At 35.7% G+C, this 20182-nt stretch overlaps 1 protein-coding gene across 1 annotated transcript; it reads right to left on the minus strand.

Annotated features, from left to right (window-relative positions):
• Positions 1-3152: 3152 nt before the first annotated feature.
• Positions 3153-19168, minus strand: LOC129895974 (signal recognition particle subunit SRP54 2). Its single transcript, XM_055971811.1, has 9 exons — positions 18676-19168; positions 13859-13958; positions 13499-13652; positions 12575-12725; positions 12353-12501; positions 11508-11608; positions 11195-11352; positions 3823-3937; positions 3153-3731 (listed from the first exon to the last, which is right to left on the minus strand). Exons 1-9 carry the CDS (start codon positions 18904-18906, stop codon positions 3391-3393), a joined length of 1500 nt encoding a protein of 499 aa, XP_055827786.1. The 5' UTR covers positions 18907-19168; the 3' UTR covers positions 3153-3390.
• Positions 19169-20182: the final 1014 nt, after the last annotated feature.

Consider the following 20182-nt stretch of genomic DNA (forward strand, 5'->3'; position numbering starts at 1 on the left):
CAATTTAACCTTATACATTTAGATTAAAAATTAAATTTAGTAAAGATTTAGTGGCTAGTTGCTGAAAGTGTTATAGAAATTGTTGTAAACTGTATCAGCAAGTTATGTACTTTTTGAAACTCATCTAGCAACTGTTGAAACTGTTCATAGCAAGTAGTGAGTTGTTGAATTTTATTTAGCAATTTAGCGAGTTGTCTAGCAGTTGCTATAATTTTGTTTGACAATTTAGCGCATTGTTGTTGTGAGTTATCTAATGGTATTAATTTATTTTAAATTAGATTCAGGATCTGACTTTTCTAGCAATTGCTATGATTTTTATAGCAATTGTTGTAAACTGTTGTAATAAATTAGTTCAACTGTTGCAATTGCTATAAACTACTGCAATAATTTAATATGCAAAATTTTGATAACAAAAGCATTCAAAAACAAGAGTATCCAAACAACAACAACAACGATAAGTTCAAAATAAAAAATAAAATAAATTTCACAAACATTAAGTAAAAGTGAGTGTTTTCATGGAGCATTTCTCTCTGAACATGTAGTTTTTTGTGTCCAACTCTTTTGCATATGGAATATTTTTGTTCTTTTTGCTTGAAAATCATTCTCCAATATTTTTTCGTCTTTTCTTTTCCTTCCTTCCCATCTTTCCTAGCTCAACATATGGAAGAAGTATTTCCCTCTCTAAAATTTCCATAGGAATTTTCCAACATTCTTCAGGTGGAACAGTTTTAATTTTCTCTAAGTATGCAAAAAGTATGTCTCTACCTTATAATATGGAGATGAATATTCATAAATACATCTCCCATAGTCTTCATCATATTGAGAGCGGAGAGCTTCCATAACATGTGGACAAGGAATCTTGTCAAGATCAAAGACTCTACAAGAACAAGATTTGCTATGCAAATCGACCGTTGCAACTTCATCATGACCGGAGATAACATATCTGTAGTTGATAATTTGATGAATCAATAAATTATTTTCTAAATGAATATTTTTTGTAATGACATCTTCTATCGAAGGAACAAAAATAGTTGGTGCATTGAGGAACTCCATGCGTCGTTGATGAAATGTTTCTGCAAACTTCTTGCTTATTTCATCAAATAAAGCATAAATGGGAAATTCTCTTTCATCAACAAACAATGCGTTTATCAACTCAACAATGTTTGATTTCATAATGTTAAATCTGTAAAAATAAACAACTCAATCAGTTGTTGCAACAGATGCAACTGTTGCTGCAAACTACTGCACCTTGAATATGTCAAGCTCTACAAATATATTAAAACAATGATAATAAAGTATACCTGTTTCCTGAAAAAAATGCCCTACTCCATCTGTGAAATCCAACATGTTCAAGATGTGCGGCGGCCTCTAGAACCATATCTTTGATTTGATTGAAGGGATCATTGAACTCATCTTCGTTATATGCTTGTACTGCTTTATAAAAGTGGTGGATGATTCTCCCATTGTGACAGTCTTTTCGGATATTTTCTCTGAGGTGCCACATGCAACAACCATAATGAGCCGAAGGGTAAACAATTAAAATTATTTTTTTAAAGCTTGGATGTCGATCAGAAATTATGCACAATTCAGGAGTATTATCTACGAAGCTGCTCATTTGCTCAAAAGAGTATTGATAGGAGGCTTCACACTCAAAATCTACTACACAAAAAGCCACTGAAAAAATATGATTTTCGACATCTTGTACAACAACAGATAACAACACTCCATTGTACTTGCCTTTTAAAAATATTTCATCCACAACTATGATCTTTCTCATATGCCTAAAACCAAGAATCCAAGCTCCTATTGCAACAAAAAAATATTGAAACTTACCATTTTCATCAAGCTTTAATGTTGTCTTAGTTTTCGAATTTAGAGTGCGAAGCATATAACGATATGCATCAAGGACTGCATATTCATGCTCACATGTTCCCCTTATCAAATACTTTGCAATCTCACTTCTCTTTCAAACTTTCCAATAACTGACTTTGCAGCCCAATTCCACACGGATTGAAGTCTTCATATCTATTGTAGACGGACCTTTACCCTCGAAAAACTTATCTTTGAAATATGCACCAATGACTTTTATTGTGGCGTGTGGATTGTTGCTCGTACGATGTTGAGAACCCTGTGTAAAACTTTTCATACTTTTTGATGTAAAATCTTTCAGAACTTTTAAGCTTTACAGCTCTTAGCCACCACTTACACTCGGATGTACACATTTGACACAATACACCAAACGCGAATTTATCACCTTTTTAAATCTAAAATCTTTCTTCACGCAAGCAATTATCAGTGCAATAGCTAGATCTTGCTTATTCTTGAATATCATACTGTTGTAAAAACCTGTCTCATCATTCAACATGTGACCAACATGGGTGAATTTGTAAATTAATTTAGATTATTCAACATGTGACCAATAGATTATCGCTGCGTATTTTAGAAATTAATTAAATTTGTTTAATAAGTGGCCGTTTGAAAAGTTGTTTATATTGGACCCAAAGATGGATGTACAGAGAATAGTTTTGTACAATTTTCAATAATTCGATGGTATTTTAGGCCCTTTTATGTATATTGTATTTTAAAAACAGGGATCTTTGTTTTTTTTTTAAAATAAAAAGGGTCTTGTCATTTTTCCATATAGGTGTTTGTATAGACTTCTTATTTTATCAAGGGACATTTTCAAAATTATACAATAACATGCAACATTATACCCGGAGAAAAGCATTATGCATAATATATAAACTTTGTATAAAAGTGAATGAAAGGTATTTATACATAAATATGGGTTAAACCGAATAACACACACAAAGTATATAATGTACACACTTTTTCCCAATATACATAGAGCGTAATTTCCCCTTTTATTATGTAATGGGGTCTTTCCGCAAGAGAAGTTTGCGCTTGTTCATTCTTTAATTTAGTCATGAAGACGGTATGTAACAAGTCAATTTCTTATATATATATATATATGCTCAACTGAAAGAGGCACATTATGTGTAAACTGTTTTTAATTTTCTATGTTAACCATGAAGGTCACTAGACCAACTAATCTGATTCGCATCTTGCAAGGGAGATTTCGTTAAAGGTGAAAGGATCACAACCATTCCACATTTACCATTTGGTGGTACTCTTCAAAGATCGACAGTTCTAATGCTATACTCAACAATTTCTGCTTATGAAACATCCCGGTACAAAAGTACAAGAAGAAAATCATGAAGCTACAGGAATCATAGCAAATTCTTCTATTGACATGATCTACTTCCTAAAATTCCAAAATCTATGACCAATAATACAAAGGGAAAGAGGAAACTCTGGGGTTAAGATGCTCTTTACCAGTTGAAAAAAAAAAAGGAAGAAGAGATTTGCCAGCATAATTGCGCTTTCATGTTACTTGTCCCCACCACCAAACATACCACCCATACCACCCATCATGTCCTTAGCAGAACCCATTTGCTTCATCAAGTTCTGCAAACCACCCATGCCGCCTATTTGTTTCAACATCTGGGGAGGCAAGACTTTGCTCATGTGTTGTGCATTCATGTTTCGAGACAAGGCACTCATCTCTCCCTTCTTTGGAATCTTAAGACCCTTCATCTTACTCCATATCTTGGCCAGTCGTTTGTATTCTTCCATCATTCCCATCACCTCATGCACTTGGTGGCCAGACCCCCTAGCTATCCGCATAATTCGGGAGTCGGTCATAAGCTTTGGGTTGGAACTATCCAATTCTGCAATTGTATTAGAATTTCAAATCGAAACATCAAAAACTAAATTCTAAAACCAATTAATGCACGGAAACTATAGAATTAGATCACTTGCCTTCATTAGTCATTGAATCCATCATTGTCATGTATCGTTTGATTTTTGCCTGGCTTTCATTTTCACGACCTTTTGGCATCAACTCTGCACTGAATCCTGGAAGCATGGAGAAGACCTACACCATATAGAAACATCAACGTGTAATTTGATACCAAGTCAACTTCTAGCAGGGGAATGAAGCATGCAGCTATGAATGAGGGGGAGAGAGAAAGAGAGAGAGAGGAGAGAGAGAGAGAGAGAGAGAGCCAAAGACTGAAAAGGGCGGGGGTTGGTTGAGCAAAAGATTTAGGGTTGACAAATTCCTTCCAGTTGTATTAAAGAAACTAGCAAATTATCGTGAGCTTGCTCTAAGTTATTTTATCAAAATATTTATGGTTTATGCGCAAATTGTACCAAAGAGAGGAAGCTTCAAGTATCTTAGGTCCATAATCTGAGGAGTCAGGGAGATTGATGATGACGTCACACATCATATTGGTGCGGAGAGGGTGAAATGGAGAATCGCATCTCGGGAAATGGGTGATAAAAATGTGTCGCCAAGGCTTAAAGGTAAGTTCTACAGAGTTATGGTTAGACCAACATTTTTGCATGAGACAGAGTGTTGGTCAGTCAAAAACACCTACGCTCAGAAGATAAACGTAGCGAAGATGAGGACACTCATATGAATGTGCGGACATACTAGGAGAGATATGATTAGGAATGAAGTTATATGGGGTAAAGGATTGGTCTCTATGACAGACAAGATGAGGAAAAGAGGCTAATATGATTTGGACATATGAAGAGAAGATGCCCGAATGCGCTAGTAAGGAGGTGTAGGTGTGATAACGGGTTATTTTGCTGTCATATTTTCTTGCAACCCTGCCGCGATAACTTCTCTATTGAGCCGCGAGTCTATCGAAAACAATCTTCCTACCCACAAAGGTAAGGGTGGTCTCCGTACATCATACCCTCGCCATATTCACTTGTGGGAGAAGAATAAATTAACAAACAAACCTAAGAAATATATACTGCAAGAATTATTATTAAGATTAGACTAGTTAATTATTGATATTAGTTGTTAGTTAGTTATCATTCAAGTTGTTATTAGTTAGTTATTCTGTTAATTAGAAGCCAGCTCACTGCCAGTTGTAGGGTAGTTAGTTAGTGATTAGATATTTTGCTTTCTTAGTGTATAAATACTTGCACACATGCAATGGGAATGAATCAATCAATTTTCCCCAATTACTTTTATTGTTCTTCTCTCTCGTCCTTATGGATTCCTTAAGGATTGTAGCTATGGAGATTGGTTTCTTCATCTATGCAGTGTTCTTCACATGGTATCAGAGCACAGCTCAAATTAATTGGTATCTACTATTTTTTCTTTTCCGTTCATACGCACTGTGTTTTCCTTTTCCTTCACCAAAATTCAGAGATGGTTTTTCAAATTGAAGCTTCGATTACTTGTTTCGATCACTTCGGTTACTTCGATTACTGTTAAGAACAAGTTAGGTTTCATTAATGGAGAATGTAGGACACCACAATATCGGCAATGGGAAAGGTGTGATAATATATTGACATCATGGATTCTAAATTCACTTGCCAAAGAGATTGCAGATAGCGTGGAGTATGTGACTGATTCATTTGAACCGTGGAAGGAGTTGGAAGATCGATATGGACAAAAAAAATGGAGCCAAAATCTATCAGGTCCAAAGGGAGATAAATGAATTATCACAAGGCACATTGGACATCACAACCTATTACACTAGAATGAAGAAATTGTGGGAAGAATTAAGCACTCTACATGTCAAGACTCAATGTAGTTGTAACTGCAGCTGTGGAGCTAAATAGAGCATCTTCAAGGTAGAACAAGATAGGGGACTAGTTCAGTTCCTTATGGGATTGAATGAGGTATATACTGTAGTTCGAGGAAATATTCTCATGATGAATCCGTTGCCATCACTGGCACAAACCTTTTCATTGTTGGTGCAAGATGAAAAACAGCGAGAAATCAAACCTAACAATCAGTTGTTCATGGAGTCAACATCTCTTAATGCAAGTAACTCACGAAAAATGATCATGGAGTCAGTTTCGTTTAATGTGAATGGTTCAGGAGGAGCAAGCACCTCCAGACAGCCTCGACAACATTAATCTTCTTCTGCAGGGAACAGCAATTTTAGAACCAACTACTCTCAGACCACTACTTACAATGGGAACAGGGCTCGTGTGGTGTGTGACTACTATAAGAAACCAGGACACACCAAAGATAAATGCTACAAACTCCATGGATACCCACAGACAAACCATCAGAACTCTTACAACAATTATCAACATTCAAACAACAATAATCAGAATTTTCAGAATGAATATCGCAACAATAATCAAAATTTCAGATTCAACAAAGGCAAAGGCCTTATGGCTGATGCACATGGCTTCTCATCCAATGTGATGTCAACAGGGGCTCAAGACATGGGGGTATGAAAGATGATCATAGTCCCAAATTAACCAGAGAACAATATGAGCAATTTGTGAATCTGCTGCAGCACTTTCAAATTGAGAATCATGGAGATAAAGCCAACACAATGGATCATGTCAATGGTAATATGAACTTTGCAGGTATGATAGTTTGTACTTCCTCTATTGACTTTGGTAACCAGCCCTGCAGATGTTTCGAAAACAAGATTGAGCTAGACTCAGGAGCCTCTAATCATATGACTTTTAATATGAAATCCCTAACTGACATCATTTATCTTCCTTACCCCTTATTGATCACCCTACCAAATGGTTATAAGGTGAAAATCACTCAAATTGGTAATGTGATACTTGCATCAAACATTGTCTTATATCAAGTACTGTATGTGCCCTCTTTTAAGTACAACCTTGTGTCTATTCATTGTCTTTCTAAGTCCATTCCTAAAAGTGTTGTATCTTTCACTGAAACTTCATGCATTATGCAGGCCCCTTCAATGAAGAGGCCTCTGGAGATTGGTGAAGCTAGAGATGAACTCTACTTTCTTTGTTCCAAGTGTCTGAAGACCAACAACCATTTCAAGTGTGCTGCTTTTACTTGTGTTGCATCAAGTGTTCCTGCTTCTTTTTCAAGTTCCAATGTCTCTACTCATGAACCTAAGTCTTTTCCTGTTTTCTCATGTAACCATAGAGCACAATGTAACCAACATTCCACTATAGATAACACTGTTAGCAAGAATAAGTGCTCACATAAATCCATTGTACAAAATTCTGTTTCAAGAAAAATAGATGAACCTCATATTCCTTTTTCTCTTATGTCTCTTGCTTGTGACGTGAATGTATTGTGGCACAACAGACTTGGACATGTACCCTTTGTGAAGATGAGGGAAATTAGATCCATACCTGAAAACTTTCCCATTAAACAACCCTTTTTATGCAGCATATGTCCAATGGCAAGGCAAGAAAGATTGTCATTTCCCCACAGCACCAACACCTCCACCAAAATATTTCAGCTACTGCATATTGATCTTTGGGGCCCCTACCATACATCAACACATGATAATTACAGATATATCATCACCCTTGTTGATGACTATAGCAGGAGTACATGGACTCAGCTATTAACCTGCAAAAGTAACACCTTAACAGCCATCAAAACCTTCATATCCATGGTTGAAAACCAGTTTGATACCAATGTTAAATCCATAAGAACAGATAATGGACTTGAGTTCATTAACACAGAAATATCATCTTTCTTAAAAGCAAAAGGAATCATCCATGAAAAAACCTGCCCCTACACACCACAACAAAATGGTGTGGTGGAAAGAAAACACAAATACTTGTTAGAAACTGCTAGAGCTCTTCTTTTCCAATCCAAACTACCTCTAATGTACTGGGGTGAGTGTGCGTTATGTGCCACATATATCATCAATAGACTCCCTACCTCTCATATCAAGGGAAAATGTCCACATGAATTGTTATACAACTCCAAGCCATCCTACTCTCACATGAGATCCTTTGGACGCTTATGCTAACCAACCATTCCAAAATGTCAAAGAGACAAATTCCAAGCTAGAACCACACCACATATCTTCATAGGATATCCTTTTGGATCAAAGGGATACAAGGTCCTCAGTCCGGCCACAAGGAAAGTACACATTTCTAGAGATGTAGTATTCAAAGAAAATATTTTCCCTTTTGTTGTTGTTCCTAATGTGTCATCCTTCCCATCTGTCCTACATTCTGTTCCTTTTATAGATACTGTTGATACTGAATTTGGACCACATACTATACCACATATTGAGAATGATGTAATTGATGCAAGTAACACCCCAGTTGACAACTCACCTGGCCACACTATTGACTTACAACCTACCACTCAACCAGTTAATGTCCAAACATCTCCTTCTGTCCCTCATAGAAGTGAGTCTATTGCAGCACCAAGCAGATCTTCTAGATCACACAAGTTACCTACATACTTACATGACTACATTTTACCCAAGGCCATAGTCAAACCATCCACCCAATTAAGAACTGAAAACATTTCCCTCAATGCAGCCTTTTCAAAACACCAACATATACCACCTGAACTTCTAGAACAAGAGAGTCAAGCACTTGTCAGAAACATCAGTAGTGACATTGAACCATCTTCATATGGGAAAGCTGCTATGAACCCTGCTTGGCAACTAGCGATGACACAAGAATTTGAAGCATTACATGCAAACCATACTTGGGACCTGGTGGAACTGCCTAGTGGGAAGAAGGCCATAGGATGCAAATGGGTATATAAGGTGAAACACAAGGCTGATGGAACCATTGAATGATTCAAAGCCAGACTGGTAGTAAAGGGATACACTCAACAAGCTGGGATTGATTACACAGAAACCTTCTCACCAGTGATTAAGATGACTACTTTGAGAGCTTTATTGGCCACAGCAGTGAAGAAAGGATGAAACATTTATCAGCTTGATGTGAATAATGCATTCCTCCATGGTGAGTTACATGAGGAGGTTTACATGGAAGTGCCTCCAGGCTTAGTGGTGAATAAACCAGGGATGGTGTGCAAGCTAAATAAATCTCTGTATGGGTTGAAACAAGCCAGCAGACAATGGTATGCCAAACTAGCTGAAGCCCTATACTCTAAAGGTTACAGTCACTCATTGAATGACTACTCTCTCTTCCACAAGAAAACTACAACTTCCACCATTTTTGTAGCAGTATATGTAGATGATGTTATCCTGACTGGCACAAGTGTATCTGAGATAGAACTCAAAACCTTCCTCCATGACAAATTCAAAATTAAAGATTTGGGAAGGTTGCATTACTTTCTTGGGATGGAAGAGTTGTACAAAGAAGATGGACTGATCATTTCACAGAGAAAATTTGTTCTTGAACTACTGAAGGCCTACAATATCTCAAACTTGAGCAGCTACACTTCTCCCCTAGATCCTGAAGTCAAGCTTCATGCCAAAGAAGGCACTCCACTGCCAGATCCAGTATTCTATAGAAAACTTATTGGGAAACTAAACTTTCTAACTAATACTAGGATGGATATATCCTATAGTGTGCAGTATCTTAGTCAGTTCATGCAAGACCCCAGAGAACCACACTTGAAGGCAGCATTCCATCTCTTAAGATATCTTAAGACAGATCCCACCTTAGGCATATTCATGTCACATGACCAATCTTACAATGTTAGAGCTTACTGCGACACTGATTGGGCTGCTTTCCCTGACTCTAGAAAGTCAGTAAGTGGGTATATTGTACTACTAGGCAATAGTCCACTCAGTTGGAAGTCAAAGAAACAACAAGAAACCATATCCCCATCTTCAGCTGAGGCAGAGTACAGGGCCTTGCGAAAAGATGCAGGTGAACTAGTTTGGCTCAGTAGATTACTTGAAGAGCTCACAGTGCCCTTATCAACTCCTATTGATGTATATTTTGATAGTTAATCAGCTCTCCACATTGCTAGAAATCCTGTATTTCATGAGAGAACTAAGCATATTGAAGTTGACTGTCATTTTGTAAGGAATTTACTACAAGCTTGCCTCATTTCACTACACCACATAGGCACTGACAATCAACTGGCAGACATTTTGACAAAGACTCTGGCTGGGATCAAGAACTCTGCTTCACTACACAAGTTGTCAGTGTTCTCCACACCTACAACTTGAGGGGGGGGGGGGGGGGTATTAAGATTAGACTAGTTAATTATTGATATTAGTTGTTAGTTAGTTATCATTCAAGTTGTTATTGGTTAGTTATTCTGTTAGTTAGAAGTCAGCTCACTGCTAGCTGTAGGGTAGTTACTTAGTGATTAGATATTCTGCTTTCTTAGTGTATAAATACTTGCAAACATACAATGGAAATGAATCAATCAATTTTCCCCAATTACTTTTATTCTTCTTCTCTTTCGTCCTTATGGATTGTAGCTATGGAGATTGGTTTCTTCATCTATGCAGTGTTCTTCACAATTATGAACATAATATATATAATGGCAAGTTCTACAAAGTGGTCGTTAGACCAGCTATGTTATATGGGGCAGAGTGTTGGCCAGTTAAGGTCTCCCACGTGCAAAAGATGAAGGTTGCCGAGATGAGAATGTTGAGATGGATGTGTGGGCATACCAGGAGTGACAGGATTAGAAATGAGGCTATTCGAGAAAAGGTAGGAGTGGCCTCGGTGGAAGACAAGATGCGGGAAACGCGACTGAGATGGTTTGGACATGTGAAGAGGAGAGTCCCAGAGGCACCAGTGCGGAGATGTGAGAGGCTGGCCATGGATGGTTTCAGAAGAGGTAGGGGTAGGCCGAAGAAATATTGGGGAGAGGTGATCAGACAGGACATGGCGCATTTACGACTTACCGAGGACATGACCCTAGATAGGAGGGTGTGGAGGACACACATTAGGGTAGAAGGCTAGTTCATAGTGGTTTTATTCTCCCTTATTCATAGGCGTATTAACGCACTATGATTTCTGGTACTCTGCTGTATGTTATTTATGGTATTTATGTTATTATCCAATAATAATATCTACTGTTTTTTGTGTTTTGATTATACTATTGTTTGGACCGTTTTCGTTATCTACTTATTTACTCTAATATTCTTGTCTAACCTTGTTCTATACTTTTATTGAGCCGAGGGTCTTTCGGAAACAGCTGTCCTACATTGGTAGGAGTCAGGTCTGCGTACACTCTACCCTCCCCAGACCCCACGATGTGGGATTTCACTGGGTTGTTGTTGTTGTTGTTGTAATATATATAATGGCACAAGCGCCGCAGTAGACTAGATTTAAATTGCTTCTTTCCAAATGAATTGGATACTGATGAAACTTTTCCAACTCAAATGTTAAGGAAGTTGACATCAAAAAGGCAAAAACTGCCGAAAAATAGAGTTTTCAGAAAACAGAAAATTTAAAGCAAGTAGCAAACCTGGCCAATGGGACCCATTTTAAGTATGTTTTGAAATTGCTCATACATTATCCTCAAGGTAAAATGTCCTTCCGATAGCTTCTGAAGAAGCTCAGGCTGTTGATCCATCGGAACAACTTCATGTATCTTGTCCATGAACCCAGACCAGTCACCCATGCCTAGTGGAGAGTGACACAATAGGACAATAGACATCAGTAACATCTAGTACCCCAAATAAGCAGAGATTGTTTGGGGAGGGGGGGTGGGGACAAATTGCAGTAGAGAGATAAAAATGTATCCAAGCAGAGGGAGGAAAGACAAAAGAGATGCAAACCTAAAAGACGGCTGACAAATGGTTTAACATCGAAAACTTCAAATTCGTCCATGTGTTCACCAGTTCCGATAAAAATGACGGGACTTTTTGTTGCAGCAACTCTGCACAGAAGAGTATCATATAAATATAACTTGTTCACTCACAAAATTAGGTTATAAATTTCATTGCATAAAACTATTTGGATAAACTATATCCAATTTAAAAATCCAAAATATGAAAAAGAAGTGCTTGGTAGCAAATGATGGACATATCAAGACAAGGAAGTAGAATTTGTGGGTTAATCAAGGATTAAGAAAAAATGTATATATCCTAGACAGAAAACCGTAGAAGTTGTGGCTTTAGTGCTGTCGGAACCAATTCGAAACCTTGAAATTTCAACCCTTAACCTGCATCTAATTTTTGTCCATACAAATTGCATTACTTGTATGGATCCACTTATCAAACTTGTCAGATAAAGAATAATAATCTTCTTCTTTTTTTATGCGTAAAAGGATAATAATATTCAACAGGAACATGTTCTATAGCTCAGATGAGGGATTATGTACCTGAACGAGGTTATAGAAAGAAATGTTACCTAACAAAAGAACTAGTTAAATTAAATGACTGCAACTGACATGTCAAATATTTTGATCCTTGAAGTTGCCCAAACGTGCTCGAAGGCATATTTAATTTAGCTGCACAAGAGTGCTCATTATCAATAGAAGGGATACTTTATAAATGCTACATCAGCAGGTTGCTAGAGGGAGGTGGCAGGTATCCAGTGGAATTAGTGGAGGTGTGCGCATCCTGGCCCGGATACCACGGTTATAAAGAAAAAGTGGTACAACAGCAACAAGGAAACTTACGCACTGAGGGCACCACCTCCTTTTGCATGGCCATCCATCTTAGTAACAATTACAGCTCCAACTGCAACACTTTGCTTAAATGCTTGAGCTTGATCAAAGGCAGCTTGACCAATACTACTATCCATAACAAATATCACAAGATCTGGTTTCTAGAAAACCAAATAGGAAGATTAGCATTTCTTATTCAAGCTAACCATACACCTGGAGCATAGTAAAACATACCGTTGCTTCAGCAACTTGTCGCATCTCTTCAAAAAGAGCAGCTTCTTGTTTGTGGCGCCCACTGGTATCAACAATTATTAGATCACAATTTTCCTTCTTAAATGTTTCAACACCATCAACTGCTATTTTCACAGGGTCTGACTCAGTGTAGCTGTTGCAAAAACATTCATTAAATCAAAATACAACATTATCTATAGTTTTGCTTAGAACAGAAATGCAGTTCAACATAACCTAAATGATTAATTACTAATAGAAGACTACTCAATCCATTCAGAAACAGATGAGGATATTCTTTTTCTTTTTTCACTAGAGTTGAAGCAATTCGGAAAAACGAGTTCTAAAAAATGTCCATTTCCATTTCAAGAGAGAGAGAGAGAGAGAGAGAGAGAGAGAGAGAGAGAAATCACTGGTTTCTCACTGGTGACAGCTCTTGAGCAAACTAGCTTAAAGATCCCCCACCCTCGCCCACCCATACACAGACACAAAAAAAAAGGTAGCTTAGGGACTTCTGTCCAAAATTGAAAATAAAAATTGAATCAGAATAAATATGCAACCCTAAGCCAAATTAGAAGGAACTATTTCATTTTTTTTACACATTGCATACTGATTGTCGGTCAGCTGACAGCTATTGACTTTAATATCTTTTTGAAAAGTTTTCTTTTTAATATAAGTAATCTCTTTGACAAGTCTTGGCAAAGAAAAAATGCAGCTCACACTTTGTCCTCCAATTCTTTATATAAATTAACTTGAAAATATGTGATCCCTATACCTATGACATTGTTTATCAATTGAAATAACTAGCCAGTATATAGAATGTCTTCAGAAACTACGACGGGGAACATTCATGATCAGCAGATTGTAGCCTCTCAAGCTTCTAAGAATGCAAAGAGACGGTAACACTAATAGATTGAGAAGAGGAGATACCTCCCATAAAAGGGTATCTTGGCTTTTGTGGCATTCTGCTTCAATTGATCGAAAGCACCAGCTCTAAATGTATCAGCACACACTAAAGCTGGTTTCCAACCTTTTTTCTGGTGGTAATACGCATACTTTGTACATGTTGTCGTTTTTCCAGACCCTACAATAAATTATGAATAAATAAGGGTATCCATTTTAAACAGAGAAAAAGAAGAAAGAGCAAAATGGAAGGGGATTCAACATATGTATTCAGTCAAATTCTTATAGCCACTTTGAAAGTGCCATAGTTAAGTGATAGTCACCAACTTGCTAAGGTATCATATGATATAAATATAGAGTACAAAGTTGTATCACTAATCAACGCACCTTGCAGACCAACAAACATGACAACACTGGGCTTCCCTTTTTTCGGTGTAAAAGAAGGCTTCCCAGGATCCAATATTTTGCAGAGCTCATTAAACACCGCCTATAAATGAGAAGAAATTTTTCTTAGGTCAATAAAAGAATATGACAGGGTTGTAAAAAGCAAGTGAGTGGGTATTTGCTGGCAGTTATTTTTTTCCCATTCTTTATTCTTCAAGTCCAAGCTATTGAGACCATTTTTTCTTCAGCTTTTTTTCCCTTTTTTCTCTTATTTCTTGTTCAGCTTTATTCTTTCTTTCTTCACTAGAATAAACATGGGATTTCTTTACCTAGTCTTGAAGATTGTCAGATGATGAACTTCATGCATCATTAGAGCACTTTAAACTTTTATAAATCTACTGTAAATTTTGTTTGAAGTAATGTACTGGGGTTGCATTTGAAAGAGTATCATATATGCTAAACAAGCAGGGGTGGATGGAACTTTAAAGTACAAAATTCATTGGTTATCAATAATTTGCGGAGCATAAATTTATGTTTGAGCATGCACTGAAATTGCAATAAATAGTATATATGAACCTATAACTTTAAGAATAGAATATGTTCAAGGCTGAAAATTTTAAAGTTTGAATCCATAAACCTTAAAATTTGTATTCCTCGTAAGCTTAAATTTTACAATTAGTACATTCTACAAGTCATATCTCCATTGCTAATATTAAAAACAACTTCGTTATTAATCTGCTGAGCTTCTGGTTTATATATCTTTTTCGCATCTCAATGAGAAAGCATTGATTATGAAATATGACTGAAGTTGATCAATTATTCTCAATCTATTTCTAAAACAACTAATAATATAAGTTGGATTCAATGTTAGTACAGATTATTTTGCTTTTAAAGCAAATATTGCTCTTTATCTTTTCTTCCACTCTTCATTTTATATGACAAATTTGCTATCAATCATCTGGAGTCAATCCTACAATTTTTTTTTTCTTAAAGTATTTGCATTTGGTATGTCTCTTTTATATTTTTTTACTGTATAATTTTCTTTAACAACATTATTCTACTGTGAATCTTGGTGTTTTAGTTATATTTTGAATATATAAAGTTTGTTTGTATTCCATATCTTATCACAAACCTCTTATCTCATTGATAGATTGATAATTATAATGAAATTAGTTTTTTCCCAAAATACTCAGAACATGTGAATTGCGAACAACTTTGCCAAGGAAGCTGGAGAGAAAGAAGTTGCAAACAATAAGGAAGGTAGAATAATGTTGTTCATGTTCTTAAATGGGTGATCCTTTTATTAACGTATTTCATTTAGAGATGCACAATAGAAACCACACTATAAATAAATCTAACGAGCAAGACCGTCTCAATATAATGTAAAACAAAATTTTATTAAGAAGTTTTAAGTATATATAAAGAGAATAGCCAAATGGCCCCTTAACCTATATTCGGATTTCCAACTACACACTTTAACTTCACGGGGGTCCTATCACCCCCCCCCCCCTAAACTATTTAAAACTGAAAATATTACACCCTTAAAAAGTCACAACCACAGCTATGCTGACCGGTGAAACTCACGCGTTTGACACATGGAAATCTTATTAATTATTTATTTATTTATTATTCTTTCCTCTTTTGGGTTTATTATTTCAAAACTCGAAGGTTAAAGTATTGAGCTTCAAACTTTGCAAAACCAAAAATAGAAAATAATAAACCATTGACAGATCTTGGATCTTTGAAAATTTCTATGGAGCTTTACAAATCTTATGTCAATAGTTTATTCTTTCCTCTTTTTGGTTTTGCATCAAATTTTCAAAGAAGGAGAATGAAGAACATGGCTGTATTTTCAGATTTTCAGAGAAATCATCAATTATTAAAATCCATTGAGAAATATTATTTGGAGCTGAAATTAAGTTTCTCTTCTAAATTGGTTGCCTAAAACTTGAAATAAGATCTGTAAAACTCCATTGATGGAGCTTGAGCTTCAAACTTGAGAGAAATTAATTTACAACAGTTACAAGTGATTAGAAAAAATTTCGTGGATTTGTTGGATACTGAATATAGGATCGAAATTTTTTCTAGTATTGAGAGTTTATTGAAGAATAAGTTGGGTGTCACTATATTAAGTTTATTCGAGCTCAAATTTTCTTTTTGATTTGAAAGATTTGGGTTCATAGTGTTCTTGATTGTGGAATTGCTCTTTACAATTTGTGGTGTATAGATTAACATAGTGATAGCACTGATTTCAAGATGGTGAATGATAGTGAAATTTGGTGGTTGCCATGGATATTCAATTAGGTTGCTATGAAGGAGAAGACAAACCAAAAAATGAGATAGAAACAAATAAGAAAAATAAATAAAAATACATATACTTGTGAAAAAAAAATTTAAAATAAATTTTTTATATTTGTTATTGGTCTTCACTCCCTCTGAGAGAATGAAATACAGTCACTTTGCCACATAAGCATATAAGGAGGTAATAATTTTAGTTTTAAATAGTTTAGGGGGGTGATACGACCCCTGTGAAGTTAAAGTGTGTAGTTAGAAATCCAAATATAGGTTAGAAGGGCATTTGGCTATTTTCTTTCTATATAAATACACATAAAATATAACAATTTAGAGTTGTTTTTTTTCATTTTTACATACTTATTTTTTTTTTGAACTTGGTAACTTTATATTATATCACAACAGTATATGGGTAGTACTAAACCTTATATACAGATAAACTCCAAACTCCACTGTTTTAAATCTATATTGAGTCTAAAACATCAATTATAGAGACAGTTTCATTTGAGTATAATTGATTATACCAAAAATATAACAACAAAATGCAGTTAAGTTTAACTTTCTAAGCTATTCTCTATGCTCTCAAAACACCTCGAATTCTTTTCTTTCCAGGTTGCCCACCATATTGTTCCAGGTTGCCCATTATATTGAAGCAGGGATAATTCTCCATCTAGTTCTGTGTTTAGCTAGCACAGCTACCTCCTCCCAACTTTTTAGAGCTTTAGTAATTCTCCTAGGATATGCCTTTGAGAATCAAGAATATCCTCCATAACTGTTGAGTAAATTTGCAGCTTAGCAAAACATGGTTAACAGTTTCTAATGCTTCTCCACATAGAAAACACCTAGAACATAAGATTATCCCCTTAAACATACTTATTGTTAGGTACTTTCACCGTCAACTCAGCTTACAGAAAACTGAATACATCAAATCATAGGGAGGAAAAATGGCCATGGAAGATGATGTGGAAGACCAAGATTCCATACAAAGTAAACTGCTTCATATGGTTGCTGGCTAAGGAATCAGTACTGACACATGACAATCTGAGAAAAAAAGGAATTTTCAACTATGTTCAAGATGTTTCTTATGTGGGGAACAAGTGGAGACAATTAGCCATCTTTTCTTGCATTGCAAATGGACATAACAACTTTGGAGGATGTTCATCAGCTTGAGAAAAATAAATTGGGTAAAGTCAGGGAACATCAGAGGAGTCCTTAACAATTGGAATAGTGATGGTAATGCAGCAACAAAGGAGGAGAGATGGAAGATTGTCCCAGTATACATATGCATATGGTGGACAGTATGGAAAGAGAGAAACCAGAGGGCCTTTGAAGACAAGTAGAATGGAGTTCAGAATTTCAAGATGAATTGTCTAGCATTATATTATTTTTGGTGTAAACAGAAAATTTTAGTCCAAGCAAAAGATATTTTGGATGTTTTAGATTATTTGTAAGAAATAGAGGTGTTAGGGGGCAGTGTGATTAGGTTGTAAGACTTTTTGAGGGGAACTACATACTTTGGATGTAGTATACCTGTGAATATAGAGAATATTGTTACTATCCTTAAAAAAAACATACTTATTGTTATTAGTGTAGTATTCTCAAATGATACAAAACCTCACATAATAATATTATTATTTATATAACTGAGCATTAATTCTAATTAATAAGATGTTAGCCGTGTGTTTGCAATACATTACCTTGGATGTTATAAGAATTTTCTTTGACTATGAAGATTTGAGTTGTTTAATTCAAAGTTTTAAAATATTTCTGATAAAGTTAGATAACTTTTCTTTCTTTTTTCCTTTGGGCTCTCAACAATTTGGGTTCTAAAACGAACATTTTATTAGCTTCACCTTAGAGCCACCTTTACCAACGAGCCTATCAAGGAGTCATTTAATGGCAACAAGCAGAAATATAAAAAGTCAGATTATTGATAGTAGGTAGTCGAATCAACTTCATCAACCTTTGCATGCAACTAAGAAAATCTTGAACCCGAAACTCTTGTATGATAACCTTGAGAAGGACTTACTAGATTCAGAAGTGTGAAACAGATTCTATGAATGTGCTGCTAAGTTGGTGAGCAACTTAACTTACACGGATTTTTCAGAATTTTGCAACGGCCATTGGACAAAGAAAGATGAGGTCACTAGGTGAATGAGTATCTATCTTAATAATTTTAACTTTTATGTTAATTCTTGATACATATTAACTTTTGAATATTTGTTCTACTTCCAAGTTGAATGGTGAAAGCAATATGGTTCTTTCATTCCATACTTACAACATTATTGTCATCAAAGTTTTAAGTCTAACTTGTAGATCATTCGAGTGTTAGAGGAATTGGGAGCATGTTTGAACATGTAAGAACAAATATTTAGTATATATACTTATTAAGCAAGGTTCCATTTTTTGGCTAGAACAATGAATCCAAAATAAGCAAAGAGTTTTAAATTACTAGAAACATGGTCTAAGCAAAAAAATTCAACAATGGTTTGCAAAACTTCAACTTAAAAGTAAACGAACCAACCAACCTGTTGGATGATCCTACGCTTGTTATGTCCAGCAGCAAGATCATCAAGATTGACAATTTTCTTGATATTTGTGGTCATATCACGGACAAGCTTAAACTGAACATCAGCTTGAAGAAGGGCACGGGTGATTTCATTGAGACATTCGTTGAGAACTTTCTCATCAATGATTGTAGCATTGCTCATCTGCTGGAGAGCACGTGATATGCTCCCTCCTAATTGTGCTAACACCATCTTGAATTAACAACTTCAAGATCGATTATGAATCAACAATTGGAACAGGGGATCGCTAATTAGGGCAAAGATAACAATTTTATGAGATAATTTTAGGGTTTCGAATGAAGAATTCTCAAGTGATGAAGGGGGATATATGATGCGGAGGATAATCTTGGTGCAGTAGGAGAGGATGGAGAGGTTTGGGACTGGACCACAAAACCCGGCCCCTTTCAACTTGTTTCTGCTCCGTTTAGGCTGTTTAGGCTGCTGCTACACAAACAGCTAATATTTTACTATTGGCAAAATATATCAAAATACCCTTTTAACTTGATCTTAATGAATATTTATGTCCTCCAATTTTAATCGTGCGTAGGAATGAGCTTCGATTATTCAGTTCGATTTTAGTTTTTATATTTCGATTTTCAATTTGTATAATTGTTGTACCGAATACAAAACTGAACCGATTCAGTTCAATTTTTTATAATTTGATTCAATTCGGTTCAGTTAATTATTGCACAACTCCTCCATGAAAATTGAAAAATGAAAAGAGCCAACTCACACCAATTTTTTCACCACATACCAATGAGGAGATCTGAAGCAGACGAGCGGACCGTCGCTGGAGCGGGCGAGCTGGAGCAGAAGAGCAGACTCATCTCACGTCAGGTCGAGTTCGACCGTCGCTGGTCACTGGTCGGTAGTCACTGGTTGAAATCGATGAAGGCTAAGGAGAACTGCAGAACTGGAGAAGTGTCGATGAAGGCTAAGGAGACTGAAAATTAAAAATGAACTGAAAATTGAAAAAGGAAAATAGAAAATAATTATAAAAAGTATTTAACAATTAAATATCTAATGCATATTAATAATTTCATATAGTATGTATTAATTTCGGTGAACCGAAATACAACAAAATGTGTTACCAAAAATCGAATCGAAAAAATAAATTTATACAAAATATGGATCGAAAATCGAACCAAAAATCAAAAAATCAAAATCGAAAAACCAAAAAAATTTGGTTTGGTCTGGTATTTTGATTTTCGGTATATATGCCCACCCCTAATCATGCATAATTCGTATATAAGTGAACATGAAGACACACACTCCTACATCACATCCTACATGACAATTTATAGTCTTACATACGTAAGAAGCGTCCTACGTGTATTATGACACATAAGATTTATGTGTCTACTTATGCATATCTAAAGTTGGAGGAAAAATATGTCAATTGAGGCCAAGTTAAAGGATATTTTTATGCATTATGCCTAGGCATGTTAAAGGGTACTTTTATGTATTA

Source organism: Solanum dulcamara, chromosome 1 (assembly GCF_947179165.1).
Source record: "Solanum dulcamara chromosome 1, daSolDulc1.2, whole genome shotgun sequence".
In the NCBI taxonomy this organism is placed as follows: Eukaryota; Viridiplantae; Streptophyta; class Magnoliopsida; order Solanales; family Solanaceae; genus Solanum; species Solanum dulcamara.

Bases quoted from the DNA above. Each gene is read 5' to 3' on its own strand.
- LOC129895974 (XM_055971811.1), bottom strand. From the start codon at position 18,906: ATGGTGTTAGCACAATTAGGAGGGAGCATATCACGTGCTCTCCAGCAG. The intron at 12,502-12,574 runs GTATGTTTTACT...TTGGTTTTCTAG, and splicing joins GACAAGTTGCTGAAGCAACG to AAACCAGATCTTGTGATATT. The intron at 3,938-11,194 runs GTTTGCTACTTG...TATATGGTGTAG, and splicing joins AAATGGGTCCCATTGGCCAG to GTCTTCTCCATGCTTCCAGG.